Source organism: Caloenas nicobarica, chromosome 32, assembly GCF_036013445.1.
Source record: "Caloenas nicobarica isolate bCalNic1 chromosome 32, bCalNic1.hap1, whole genome shotgun sequence".
In the NCBI taxonomy this organism is placed as follows: domain Eukaryota; kingdom Metazoa; phylum Chordata; class Aves; order Columbiformes; family Columbidae; genus Caloenas; species Caloenas nicobarica.
The window spans coordinates 1143460-1158071 of NC_088276.1; the positions used below are offsets into that span (position 1 = coordinate 1143460).

At 53.4% G+C, this 14612-nt stretch overlaps 1 protein-coding gene across 1 annotated transcript; it reads left to right on the forward strand.

Annotated features, from left to right (window-relative positions):
• Positions 1-11340: 11340 nt before the first annotated feature.
• Positions 11341-11877, forward strand: LOC136000289 (olfactory receptor 14J1-like; the record flags this gene model as incomplete). The annotated part of the gene is made up of 1 exon (XM_065654067.1): positions 11341-11877. A coding segment is annotated over one exon (537 nt), but the record flags the coding sequence as incomplete, so codon positions are not given.
• Between the last annotated feature and the right edge of the window lie 2735 nt (positions 11878-14612).

Below are 14612 nucleotides of genomic sequence, written 5' to 3' on the forward strand. Positions count from 1 at the left end.
GGTGCCTGTGAGGAAGAAGCCCTTTGTCCAACTTCCAAATCAGAGCACCTGGGGAAAAAAGAGGGGTCTCTGCTGAGGGCTGTTCTTGCAGCCTCTTCTGGGTTCAGGCATTTTCTTGGAGCACTTTATATGACAGAGAGAATATGCAACTAAGACCACAAATTGGAAATTTGATTGGGCTGAACGACGCAGGTGGTAATTGTCTGCTATGACAGAAACACTCCAGAGGATCTGAAGAAAAATAGCAAAGCCAGGAAAAGGAAACGTATTCTGAGCACAGCTTAAAATTTGTGATTACCTGATGTAAAACAGTAAATAGGCTTGCTGCCTGAGAACTGTGTCGATGTCGCAAAGAACCACAGTCTCGTCGTTCATCTGGTACCACAGTCCATCGCTGGCCTGCAAAGAAGAGTGTCGGTATCTGGAGATGAACGGCACGGCTTCTCCACAAAAACACAAGCCAAAACCTGCCGAACCAGGAGTGTTCCAAAACAAATCCGATCCAGCCCCTGAGGAAACCTTCTCCACTCAGATCCTTGGCTGCCAGAACACGGCCAGGAAAGTTGGTTTTCCTCGGGATACATTTTTCCCTTGTTCAGAAGGAAGTTGCTTTTCACCTTGATGTAGCAGAAGTAGTGTCCTGCACGGCAGCTGCCACCTCCATGCACCAGGACGGCGTATAAGGAGTAGAGGAGCGGTTGTCCAGCTGTCTGAGACATGTACGGGCGAAGATCCAGGTACTGGGGATACTCCACAACCTACGGAGAGAGCAGGAGGGCTCAGCAATGATCCAGAAACATTTGAGGACACAGCCTCTCAAGGCTAAAGGCCAGAAGTGTAGAAATGCGTCGTTTGGAATCATCAGCACTTGGTTTTCCCTAAAGCAACATGTCACCTTTTGGGTGGCAGGAAACTGATCTGGGCCAAAGCAGCTCTGTGGGAGCAGAGGACACGCTTGCCTTCCCATGGGAACTGTCCCCAGAAGGGAACATGAGAATCTCAACATGAGCTGCTTGTGACAGAACGTCTGGCGTTGGGAAACCCGCTCCAGGAAGAGAACGTTGCCCTCCAGTTGTGTACACACCTTGCTGATCTTGTCGCCGGTGAAAGCTTCAAACCTCTTCAGACACACCGTGAGAACCTTGGGCGCGCGATGGACCGTGAACCTCTTGGAGGCGGCAGTCATCTTGTCACACCTTGAAAGCAAGTACAGAGCCAAGGGATGAAACGCACCATTTTTTCCCCAAAGGCCAGACAGCCTTTCCTGTCTCACACATCCCGACGCTATTTTAAGGCTATTCAGTACCATGAGGCCATGTTGAAAAACCTGCCTCTCATTACTGTGCCTTAAACCAATGTGAAAACATGACTTCTGCTCAATGACACCTTCACGCAGCATCTAGTATTAATATGTCATTAGTAATCGTCTTACTTGCTACATTTAAAGCAGTTTTCGCCATCCAGGTGCTCGGGTTTCACAAAGTCCTCCAGAGCTGCGGTGACAGATGCGGCTGCCTGGAGGAGTGAGAAGGGAGAGCCCTGAGCTCTGGGAAATGCCCTCGCCCAAACACTTAGGAGGAGTTTACACAAGAAAACAGCTCGATGACGCTGAGGAGACCCACTGTGAACCCGCAAGCAGTGTCCAGAAGGAGGCAGAAAGAGGGTGTGATGCTGAACATCTCCCTCATTCCCCAGGGATTCCCAGCACTCCCCAGAGCCACCTCTTCATGGCACCGCACAGTTCAGCGACGATGGCGTGCGGGCCACCAGTGATGGAAGCAACACGCCCCATGAGCCTGGGAGCCAGACGGGTGTTGAGGGAGGGCAAGGGAAGAAGGAGGGTACGTCACAGTGCAGAGAGGGGCACGTGTGCCTGTCCAGCTGAAACCAGCACCCGACAGGGAGACCACTGCCAAGGCCTCTGCAGGAGAACACAGTCCATTCCACCTCCTGCCCACCATGAAGCTCTCTCGTTGTTTGTCGGATACATTTTTAAGCCAACTGTGTAGATTCTGGAAAGCTCCAGTGGCCTTGGGACATCTTGAAGCACAATTACAAACCCTCTTACTTTGATATCCAGAGGAACATCCAGGAAGGCCTCGTAGGAATCGGAAACCGCTTGGCAGCTCCAGCACGTGACTGGAAGGCAAATGGAAATGCTCAGCGAGAGGGGAAGTCAACAGACTGTGCCGGGTTACGCTCCTCACACCCACTGCGCCAATCACACAATCAGCTGCTATCGCAGGCAGACAGGAGGGCACAGACGATTCCAAGGAGAGCAGTAGCTGTGGAAAAGTACCTCTGGATCTCAGAAAGCCCCCAAAGATCTGATGGACGATGGTAGTTGCTTGAGAGGAGATGTCCAAGCTGCAAACCAATGGGAAGGCAGAGAGTTATCTCCTCCAAGAGCCTGGCTTTGTCTGAAAGCCCTGGGCATAGTTTTCCTTGAGGGGAGGACATCAAGGAGTCCAAAGGGCTTGGGAACGCTGGAAAGACAATTTGCTTGTGCTTACTTGCTGCTTCCGCTCAGACAAGCTCTCTGCATGGCATCCACGGTGCAGCGTAAGAACTCGTGGGCGTCCTCCTGCCTGCCATGCTCGAAATTTTCTCCTATTTCTAAGGAAGAAGAAGTTACTAGTTCTCTTCTACGAGAATGGCATAAAACATGTCACAGCAGCTGGACTGACTTACGTGTGAGAACATCAACAACAGCCCAAGGCTCGATGGCACTGGCTGAGGAATGCAGGACCTGTTTAACGTGCGCTTCCATTCTGCACATCATGCAGAAGCCTTCCTGGCCACCTGGAGAGGGAGGGAGATGGGGAGGGAGAGAGGGAAGCTCCTCAGGTTTCCAGAATATCCACAGCAATGGGAAACCTAAGATGTTGTAAGAATTCTCCACTCCTCCCAAGGGGCCCAAGTCCCAACAAGCCCGGGACGTTTAAGTGCACAGAAAACTTTCTTCAGAGGGATGCTGAACTGACGGAAGCTTTCTGTGCAATAAGCGAAGGAGATTAACTTGCAGGAATAGGGACCAAGAGCCCGGGCTAGAAACAGGTGCCTTTCTAAAGATGAATACATCCAGGTACAACAAGCCGCTTCTAGGCTTGAGTGTTCAAAGAACACCAACTCAGGGAGCTGATCAGCTTCCAGATTCTGGGAGCCCTTGGGCAGTGCCCAACAGATGTACAAGGAAAAGTTCTGAAAAGTACTGACAGGCCCGGCTGTGCTCCCCAGAGAGCAGGTGGTTGGCCAGAGGTGGGGTGTAGGTCAGGCACTGCAGGATGGAGTTGAGGAAGCACGTGTTGCCCAGGTTGTGCAGTCCCGCTCCAGCTCTCTGGCTGTGCTGCCAGCCCATGTAAATCTTCTGCGGGGGAAAGAGGATCCTCTGCGGCGGAGCCATTCCCTCAGCAACGACTGCCAAGAAAGCACATTGGAAGAGAGATGAGACCATGTTATTGCACGAAAGCATATTTAAAAGCTGAGTTCTGTACAGGAGCACCCAGGAAAACAAGGTCTATCGTGCAACACAGAAACACTCTGGGAAGCCTCACACTGCCCTTGAAATTTCCTGATGAAGGCACAGTTTTGGAAAATAGTGTGTTCCTCTGCTCACTTTGCCGAAAGTGCAACAAACACACACTCTGACTTCAGTGGCTTGGGCAACATTCCTTTCCCTCTGGAGTCTTGAACTGGATCATCCCCCAGTGTGTCAGGGCTGGAGGGTGCCCAGCAGACCCCAGGCAAGACAGGGAAAGCCCCCAGTGCAGCGGGTAAGGAACTCGCTTCAGACGGGCAGGAAAGGTCTCTGTCCCACAGCACGGCTGCCGCCTGCCCGCCCTGCTGCCTCTCGCTGCCCGTGCCCTGGAGCAGGAGCTGGGTCTCCTCTGCCCACAGAGGCTGTGCTGGGGCAGGCTCCCAGCTCAGAGCAGCCCTGGCATTCAGGCAGCATCATGACCACCACCCGTGGGACCCGCCCTGCCATTGTGTGGGGAAACGTGATCCTGGTGTCGAGCAGGGAGCGCTTGCTGAGCCCCCGCCCTGCCCAGACAATCAGGGCCCCTCACTCACCCATCTCCAGTTGCTGGGCCATGCACAGCTCCTGGGGCTCCACTGGAGATCCGCTCCCCTGGGGAGCCCTGTCCTCCTCCAGGGCCACCCTGGTGGTGCCGAGATGTTTCTCTGCCATCTTGTGGGTCCAAGCAAAGAGTTATAGGTGGAGAAGGGGGAAGCTTTGGCAAAATGCCAGGGGTCTGCCGGGGGCGGCTGGGAAAGACTTGGGTTGCACTCGGGGAGTCTTCAGCACAAGTCTGCCGGGGGCAGAGGGGAGTCTGCCAGGGGCAGCTAGAGTTAGGATATGGCTGGACTCGATGGTCTTAAGGGTCACTTCCAACCAAAATGATTTGCTAAATCTCTGAAAGACGTGGGCTACGCTCGGGGGCTCTCGCCAGCTCCGTGCTCCTGCCCTGTCCCGTCGCCGTCCTGTCGGACAGTGCGGGCTGGGGCCACAGCTGCGCTGAGCACAGGCAGGGCAGTGGGTGTCACAATGTGAGGTCACAAAGGGCCCCACTGTGACCCTGCGCCTGGGCAGGGAGGTCAGGCTGTCTCTTTGGGAGGCACAGGGTCAGCTCAGCGCTGGGCACCTGGGTGCTAAATTTGAATCCCAGTTTCTAAATTTCCACCACCCATTGCTCGGAGCATAGTCTGTAACAGTCTGTTTCACTACTCCATTTTCCTGGAGGCTGGTGCATGACGGGGATGTGACAGACCCACTCACTGTCGTGCTCCTTGGCCCAAGTGTCTGTGAGGATGTTCCAGTAATGAGTCCTGTTGTTTAGCTTGGTTCTTTCTGCGTTGCTGTTTCACCACAGGACTTGCTTTTCAAGGCCCAGGACAGTGTTGCGGGCAGTGCCGTGGGGCACAGCGTAGGTTTCCCAACATCCAATAGTGGCTTCTGCCATTGTAAGCACAGAGCTCTTGCCATGGCGGGTTTGTGGCAGTGTGATATAGTCAGTCTGCCAGGCGTCCCCATATTTACAGTTCAGTCATCACCCCCCATGCCACACAGGCTTTAACCGCTTGGCCTGCTTGATCATAGCCAGTTTTTCACAATGGTGAATAACCTGTGCAACAGCGTCCATGGTCGAGTCCACCCCTCGATCACGAGCCCATCTATGTGTTATATCCCTTCCTTGATGACCTGAGGCACTGTGGGCCCAATGGGCCATCAATAATTCACCTTCATCTTGCCAGTGCAAACCTACCTCAGACACTTTAATCTGGGCAGCTCGATCCCCCAACTGGTTGTTCGGATCAGGTTCTTCAGTGACCGACTCTCGGGCACATGAGCTTCTACGTGGCGCACTCTCACAGGCAGGTTCTCCAGCCCAGCAGCAATATCTCGCCAGGATTCAGCAGCCCAGATGGGTTGGGCTCTGCGCTCCCAGCGGCTCCACTTCCATTGCTGTAACCAGCGCCACGGGGCATTTCCCACCATCCACGAGGCAGAGCACAGATGAAGCTTCTCAGACACTGGGGCCTCTTCAGCCCCTGTCAGGATGGCGGGTGCTGGGTCTGGTGGGGCCTCTGCCCCACGGCGGGGGCTGTGGCCCAGGGTACAGCAGGGGCCACAACGGTTGGACGCGGTCGGTGGTGGCGGCGGGAAGTCGGATGGCCCATGGCTGCGTTCCAGCGGCACGGCCCGGGATACTGACTGTGTGAGCGGGTGGTGCCACAGAGACGCGGGGTCTGGAACATGGGGGTGGCTGGGGGGACGAGAGGGACGGGGAGGGCGGCAGAGAGGAAGGGGCCCCGGGGCTGGGCCGGGGCTGCTTGAGCTCAGGGCAGCCCTGATGGGCGCCATGTCAGAGCTCGGCCTGGCCGCCCGCGGAGCCGCCTTCTGCTCACATCACTCTCCACTGCCATTGGTCGGGAGGGCTGTCAGTCTCCTGCCCTGAGCTGATGCTGTCTGGGATTGGCTGCCTGGGCTGTCACTCTGCCCTGGTTTGGGGTCCACCCTGCCCTGAGGTGCTGCATCCGCTGATTGGCTGTCTGGGATTTCCCCCCTGGCTCCTCCCATCAAATGAGTGGTCAGACCACTTGTCAATCATTCATGTGCTGCACTCCTGCCAGTTGTGATTGGTGCAGCCAGCACGGCCCGCCCCTGAACGCTGCCCAGTTTGTTCAGCTCTCACCACCTTTCCTGCAGGCCTCAAAGCTTGATTGGCTGGTTACATATCAATCACATGACTTGCCCCACCTCCTCAAATGCCATTGGCTGTCCTCGGTCCTCTGACTCCCCATAGACTTCTGGTTGGTTGTTGCCAGGCAACGAGCCGAGCTCAGCCTAAAAATGAAACTGTGGGCCCTGGACAGAGGCCGTGGGTGATAAAAGACACGTTGGGACCCTAAACATGAGGATTTGGGCCCCAAGAAGGAGGCTCTGGGCACTCAAAAGCAGGGTCAGAGCAGATTACTCAGGCCTTTATCCAAACACCTCTTTGGCAATTTTTGGGGTAGAGTGAATGTGCACTCCTGGGAAACAGCTTCCAGTGCTTGACTGTCCTCAGGATTGGGAAGTTTCTCTCTTTCTGTAGAACCTTTCCAAGCCCAAACATCCAGATTGTTTTTACTCATCTACTTACAAACTTACACAGACCATAATATCCTACCTTGGACACAAGAATGTTGTGGGGGATGATGCTGAATGCCTTGCTGACTTCCAGGTAACAGACCACCACTGCTCTCCCCACGTCCTGCAACCCTGTCCTTTCCTCACAGAAAGCTAAAAGGATGGACAGGCACAACCTGCCCTGGGTAAACCCCGTCACCTTCTCTTCCAGACACCGAGAAATGGGGTCCCAGTGGACATGTTCTGGGGCACAGCCCTTAGTTCTCTGAAAAACAGGACTTGAGTCTGGTTGAGTTTCAATCAGAATCAGTCATTTTATTAACAGATATCAAAGCAAAAGTCTAGGTAATAAAAGGTAAGCAAACAGCGCTGGGTGTGTGGGGAGTCACCGCTCCACCAACACTCACACCGCTTACTTTTTCCCTTGGTCTTTTATACTTTCTTAAGTTCCCTTTTCCAAGAAGTATCCTCCTAGTTTCAATTCCCCAGATGAACGTGGCGTTGAGGTTTCTGCACATGTCTCAGAGGTTTAGGTGGTCGTCTCTCCCCTCCTGGTGGTCCTCAGGAGGAAGGCTTCTCCTCTTCTTTAGTGTCCTTTTCTTTACCCTTTATTCGGTGCATGCGTAAAGTGGGTTTTCTTTAAGCAAGTTGTTAGCGCTACCTAACGGCAATATCCTTTTCTTTACGTAAGTCGTTAGTGCTACCTAACCACAACATCCAGTGTCCTTGCTCCATGCCTTAATTGGTTAAGTCAGTGCACTTATCTTAACTTCTTGTTGGCGCATTTTCGCAATGTTAGTACACTAATACTTATTTCTGTCCCCTGATATACTCTTATAGTGACACGAATCACAATAACACATTTCACGGTTCCCCTGCTCACCCATTGGCCATTTTTGAAAAGTGCACACAATGTGCGAGAGCTGCCAGTGGTCAGGGAGTCCCCCCAGTCTCCATGAGCTTTCCAAGAAGGTGGAGAGTGGCCTCACTGTGACATCGTCCTGCTGTCTCAGCTCCTGGGATGCTGCCCCTGCTGTCCCATAGACTGGAAAGGATTGTGTTAGTTCCAGGGACCCCTGACTTGATCTGCACCCACTGCTGGTTGTTTTCGTCCAGATTCCTGCCTCCAGTCACAGAGGCCAGAGAGAACTTGCTGGTGAAGACAGAGGAGAAGAGGACACAGGGATTCTCACCTCTTTTTCTTATTGAAGTCATTGGTGGCCACCCAGTGTCTTTGTTTCTCCTTTAACTGTTCCTGCAGTAGTAACAGCTCATTAGGTGACCCTTAATACCCTTACAGGTCTAGACTGAGTTTTGCTCTGGACTGTTGCTGTGCTTGGAGGCTGCTGTCCCTGAAGACCAGATGAACTAACTTCTGCCACCCTGCCTTGGCAGTTTATTACATCCGTGTCACAGCTCTGTCTGCAACACTGACAGCTCCAGCTCACCCAGTCAGGTCCCTGGCTGAGGACATTGCCTCACGTCTGGGCTGAACCACCCCAGCTGTGGCACCAGGAAACCTCTGACCTGCCCCATGGAAACCTGGTACCAAGTGTCCAAGAGCCCATGTGTGCAAATGCTTTGCTTCAGAGCACAGTCACGGGATGGCCAAAGATTGCTGAATGTCTCTCTAGACCTAGGAGTATAAACCCAGAATATAATGCCTAAATTCATTCCGGGGAACATATACCTCCCCCAATTTGGAAAAATTAGATCCTTTGCTGTAACATTCCTGGTGTCCTGCCTAATGATGGGACAAGAAAAGGTGATTCTCATACCAATTTACTTTTTAATACAAAGAACACAATGCTGGCAAGAAGTGTCACTGCTGAAGAGAGAGAATCAACATCACTGATTACTTGAGGTTGTTTCAAAGGATGTGCCCCTGGAGCCCCAGGGACAGCTGGAGGGAGCCCAGAGGGGACAGAGAAAGGGACATCATGGACTGCTCCTGTGCTGCTGAGCTGGGCTGGGCTCCTGGCACAGAGGGAGCTCATGGCAAGGAGCAGCGCTGCAGAGAGACAGCTCTGCCCAGGAGCAGCTCCTCTGCAAAGCGCAGCAGGGCTGAGGGCTCTGCCTAGGGATCTCAGGGAGACGAGCAAGGCAGAGAGAGATTAAAGGTGGTCAGCATTGGGAGGATGACTGAGAGCTCGCTGGAGGAGAAATCTTTGCAGGCCTTGCTATGGTAAGTCTCTGGGTGCAGGGCAATGCAGCTGTAGCTCCTGGAGGCATCTCTTCAAGTTAGCACAGGCACAGCTTGAGGGATCTGTGAGGAGGGGGCTCTTGGCAGGCAATGTTGAACAGCTGTGAAGCTGGGTGAGCAGCCAGGGGTGCCCAGGGCTGTCCTGCAGAGCAGGGTCCCTGCACCCCAGGGCTGTGCTGGGACAGGGACTCTGCCGCCTGCCAGGGTCAGCACTCAGCCTGCCCGGGGAGATCCCCATGGTGCTGTGGGGAGAAGCTGTGGGGGGAAGGAGCCACCCCTATCAGGGCAGGAAAGGTGCTTCTGCTGTTGAGGGGGTGCTGTGTGGGTCAGGGCTCCTCACAGCTCCAGATCATCCCCAGGATTTTTCCAAGGTGATGCCTCAAAGAGAAGATCAGTGCAAGGATTACCAGACAGATAGGGGGCTTTCCTGAGCCTGCCTTTTCAGTTTCCTATTCCAAGGGTTGGGGGGTGCAGGAAAGGAAAAAATGAAAATGAGCTCTCATGCTTAAACAAGTCACTGTGACTCCTGAACTGCAACTCCGATTAATCATTACATCTGCCAGAAGCCTCATGACATCCCTTCAGCTGCTGCTCTGCCTGTGCACAGCACCAGCATCACATTGGCTATACCCGTCAGTCTTAGTCTGACCTGTCCTTTTCCCCAGTCTGCAAACAGGAAGATGCCCCCAGGCAGTGCCCTGTGAACAGGCAGGATCTGTAGGGCCAGGGTGAGGGCACAGAGGGTGGGATGGGGTCTGTGAGCATTGACAGGGAAAAGACATGGACAGGAAAACACCTCCCAGGAGGAGAATCTCCAGGAAGCAGGGAAATGATCAGAAATGAGAGGAAACTAAACCTGGAATTGTTATGGAGGGAGAACACAGAAAACTCCGTATGATCCCCTGCAGTGCAGATCCCTCCTGTGAGCGGCCCCCTCGCCTCCTCTCCCACCCAGCAAAGCCTCTGCCCTCAGGGCCGGGGGCTCCAAGGCATGAAGCAGCTCCTGTGCAGCCAGAGCTCCAGTTCCCTCTGCAGAGCACAGGGGCTGAGAGCAGCTGCCCGGCAATGCTGGTGTGTGGGAGGTGGCTGCACAGCTGGGGAAGGGTGACGCTGTCTGAGTGCCCGGCTGCCTCTGCCCTGGCCTCTCTCACACCCACCCTCACCGCATTTTCCTTCTTGCTCTGGGTCACTGTTGTTGTGATCTGGTTCTTGCTGTCAGGCTCTCTGGGGATGGGAGTTTCAGCTGCAGAGTCACAGCCTGATCTTGTGGGTCCTTTCCTGCAGGTGTGTCCATGGGAACACGTGTCCCAGCTTTCCTCTGCCCTGTGGGGCTGTGGGCAATGCAGTCTGTGGGGCTGGGGAATGAGCATTGTCTGAATTCCCCACGGAGAAGTGCAGAGATGCTATGATGGAGGAAATGCTGTTGGGTTTGTGAAATGAGCTGTGTGTGTCCTGGGCTAAACATGGGATGCTGAGACCTTAGGAAAGGGTTGGACATGTTATGGTCTGAGGTGGATCCCTCAGCTCTCAGCAGTGCCTGGTGGCTTTTCAGGGTAACATGGGAGTGTGATCAGCCTCCATCTCAGAAAGGTGCCAGCCCAGGGCAGCTGGAGCAAGACAGAGGGACAGAGCAGCTGCCCTCACTCTGCACTGACCCACAGGCATCCTCTGGTCTCGCAGGACTCGCTCTGTTCTCCCTGAGTGCAGCAGAAATGCTGAGGGTTTCTGACACCCAAGAACACTTCCCAGAGTGGGAGGGCAGAAGGAGCTGTAGAAACGCCAAACCTCTCAAACACAGTTTCTCAGCCCTGGGGGTACAGATGCTGACAGTCCCTTCTGCACCAGGAGCGGTTCCATCTGACAAAGCTGAACCCCAGGACTGGCCCCACCCCATCACACAGGGTCAGGCTGACTCCTCAAGAGCTCCTGGGCAGAGACCCTGCTCTTCATTGCACACTCATCAAGCACCGACGAGGGCTCCAGCCAGGACGTTCTCCTGGAAAAAGAAAAGTGTCTCTTTGTGGGAGGGGCTGTGGGAAATGACTTTGATTTTTCCCAGAGAAGTCTCCCCTAAACTGTCACTGTCTTTTCCTCCTATGATAATGCCCATGCTTGGATACAGCAAATGTCCAACAGCAGCTCCATCACCCAGTTCCTCCTCCTGGCGTTCACAGACACACGGGAGCTGCAGCTCTTGCACTTCTGGCTCTTCCTGGGCATCTACCTGGCTGCCCTCCTGGGCAACGGCCTCATCGTCACCACCATAGCCTGTGACCAGCACCTCCACACTCCCATGTACTTCTTCCTCTGCAACCTCTCCCTGCTGGACCTGGGCTCCATCTCCATCACTGTCCCCAAATCCATGGCCAACTCCCTGTGGGATACCAGGGTCATTTCCTTTGCAGGTTGTGCTGCCCAGGTCTTCTTTTTAGCTTTCTTGTTAGGTGCAGAGTATTTTCTTCTCACCATCATGTCCTATGACCGCTACGTTGCCATCTGCAAACCCCTGCACTACGGGACCCTCCTGGGCAGCAGAGCTTGTGTCCACATGGCAGCAGCTGCCTGGGCCAGTGGGTTTCTCTATGCTCTGCTGCACACGGCCAATACATTTTCACTGCCACTGTGCAAGGGCAATGCCCTGGACCAGTTCTTCTGTGAAATTCCTCAGATCCTCAAGCTCTCCTGCCCAGATGCCTACCTCAGGGAAGCTGGGCTTCTTATATTTGGTGCCAAGGTATTCTTTGTATGTTTTGTGTTCATCCTCCTCTCCTACGTTCAGATCTTCAGGACGGTGCTGAGGATCCCCTCTGAGCAGGGATGGCACAAAGCCTTTTCCACGTGCCTCCCTCACCTGGCCGTGGTCTCTCTGTTTATCAGCACTGCCATGTTTGCCTACCTGAAGCCCCCCTCCATCTCCTCCCCATCCCTGGACCTGGTGGTGTCTGTTCTGTACTCAGTGGTGCCTCCAGTAGTGAACCCCCTCATCTACAGCATGAGGAATCAGGAGCTTAGGGATGCCCTGAGGAAACTGATGGCTGGATAATTTCAAAGGCATTAAACTTCTTATCTTCTGCATATCACTCATGACATAACTCATGACAGGTCCAACCTGTCTTTTTTATATTTCGTAGTTGTAGATGATTTTTTGGAGTTAGGGGAAGGCTTGTTTGGTTTTGCTTTTTTAACTATGATAATACTGCCCACAAAGAAATGTTATTATTCATCCCACTTCTAATTATCTGTCCACCTTTATAGTTCAAGTGAAAGACCTTGTAAATGAGAAGTTGTGCTCTCTGTGTATTTAAACAAAATAAATGACCCTGCAGTGAAGAGTTTGTCTGAGATCTTTCCTCTGCAACCTTTGTGAAGCTCAATACAATGTGTCTGTTGGCAAAGATGGAGGAAACAGTCCCAGCAGAGCTGCTCTGCCAGGGAGCACCAGCCTTGTTCTTTCCAGAGTCCTTCTCTTTCCACTTCCCCACTCTCCTTCTCAGCCCTTGTGCTGCTGCAAGGCCTGAGGGCTCCCAGGGCTTGGTCACAGTCAAACTGTGTATCAGTCCTGTGACCAGGACAGGCAATGGGCACTTCTGTGACAGAGCTGGCCTCAGAACAGCATCTCCATCAGCAAGGGGATCTCCTTAGCACAGTGCCTGAAGGTTTAGATCTTCTTCCAGAGTTGTTTTAAAGAACATGCCTAAGGAATAGACTCTCAAGAGGCTCATTGTTTGGCTTGTTTCTCTGTTGGCTCAGTGTGATGAGATCAGGGTCCCAGTGCGGCTTTCGAGGGACTTCGGGCTGGTTGTTCAGCAGCTGCTTGTTGGTGGCCAGCACCCACGCACATGGTGAATAAGGCAGGGTCCCTCTGAGCACCCTCCGTGGCCACCCAAGAGTTTGTGTGGGACGCGGTCAGTGGCAGTGACCACCATCAGCTGGGGCTGCCTCCCAGTCTGACCAGTACGGCCCTGCAGAGTCACCACAGCCCGGGCACCACAGCCCACTTGATCTACAGAGCAAAACCCCCAGCTCGGGGGCTGTGGGGAGCGTGGGGACAGGGTGCAGGAATGGCAGCCAGGCCAGTGCAGGTGTGCTCTCCCTAGGGAAAGGCTTTGTGGGGAGATGGGATGTCCCAGGAGAAGAGCAGGACACTGTGTGTGTGCAAGAGAGACATGGAAACAGTCTGTCATGCTGCCGGGTGCCAGCTTGGGGCTGTTGCCTCTTGCAGCCACCATGTTGATCATTGTCCTCTCACCAGGTCTCAGAGAGCTTGTTCTTCCCCCCATGGAAGGACACCAAATGACTAGGTCAGAAATCCAGGTTTGCACTGAGGGTAGATGTGAGCATGCACATCCTGTGCAGGGGCAGATGTACCCTAATAAGCACAAATGCCATCAGCTGTTCCTGTGGGTGCCATGGAGGCCTGTGGGACAGTGTATCAAGGTCACTTCATGTTGAGAGTAACTTCCCCAAGAAACCACCGGCATGCAGCACTGGGATGTGCTTCCTTGAACCGAGGTCCCTGTGACCTCCCTGGAGACCTGCTACAGCTCCAGCACCCAGACCCACTTGCTGCCCAGTTTTGTGGCTGACAACGGCACCATCTCTGCTCACAGATGTGTTAGGACTATTTTCTGCAGCTCTTGCATATGCTGAGCATTTGCATTTCAGAGCCATTTCTCCCCTTCCTGTTCACAGGGACATCCCATGAATGCATCACTGCTCTCTACCCCAGTGTAGACAGGCACAAGGCCTTCCCCACCAGCTCCTCTCACCGGTGCCAGTTTTCTACAGCACCCTCATCCTGGACTGTGGGATGCCCAGAATAGCCCTCCCAAGACAGTTTGATAAAGCCTTTTTTCTACACTACACCCACATCCCTGCTCAATCCCCTCATCCACAGTTTAAGGACCAGAAAGGTTGGGCACTGAGCAAAATGCTCAGGAAAGCTTTGAGGTGCACAGAGAGCCCATATTGACAAGCTGCTCTCTTCTGAACAAGCCCAGAAGACCTGGAGAGCATTTGCTGTGTCCCAGAAACTCGCCTGGAAGGTTGGGTTATGGAGAAAATTTTTGGTGTGGGAAGGGGCAGACAGGTGCTGGTGGAACTGGCTGGTGTGACCGTGAGACATCTCTCAAACACCTCAGAAAAGTCATGGCTCTCAGGGAGGTTGCATAGTGCTCTGAGAAAGAAAATATCAAAAAGGACTTATCATAGCATCATAGAATAATTGTGGTTGGAAGAGACCCTTAAAATCATTGAGTCCAACCATAATCTAAATCTGGCACTAAACCATGTCCCTAAGAGCCTCATCTGTCTGTCTTTTAAACACGTCCAGGGATGGTGACTCCACCACCTCACTGGGCGGTCTGTTCTGTTGCTTCAAAATCCTTTCTGTGAAAAAATGTTTCCTAACATCCAATCGCAACCTTCCTTGGCACAAATTGAGGCCATTTCTTCTTGTCCTCTCACTTGGTACTTGGGAGAAGAGACCAACACCCTCCATACTACAACCTCCTTTCAGAGAGCTGTAAAGAGTGATAAGGTCTCTCCTCAGCCTCCTCTTCTCCAGACTGAATTCCCCAAGGTCCTTCAGCTGCTCCTTGTAAGACTTGTGCTCCAGCCCCTTCACCACCCTTGTCACCCTCCCCTGATCTCTCTCCAGCACCTCGATGTCTTCCTTGTCATGAGGGGCCTAAAACTGATCACAGTACAAGGGGATGATCTCTTCTCTAGTCCTGCTGGCCAGACTACTCCTGATACAAGCCGGGATGCTGGTGGACT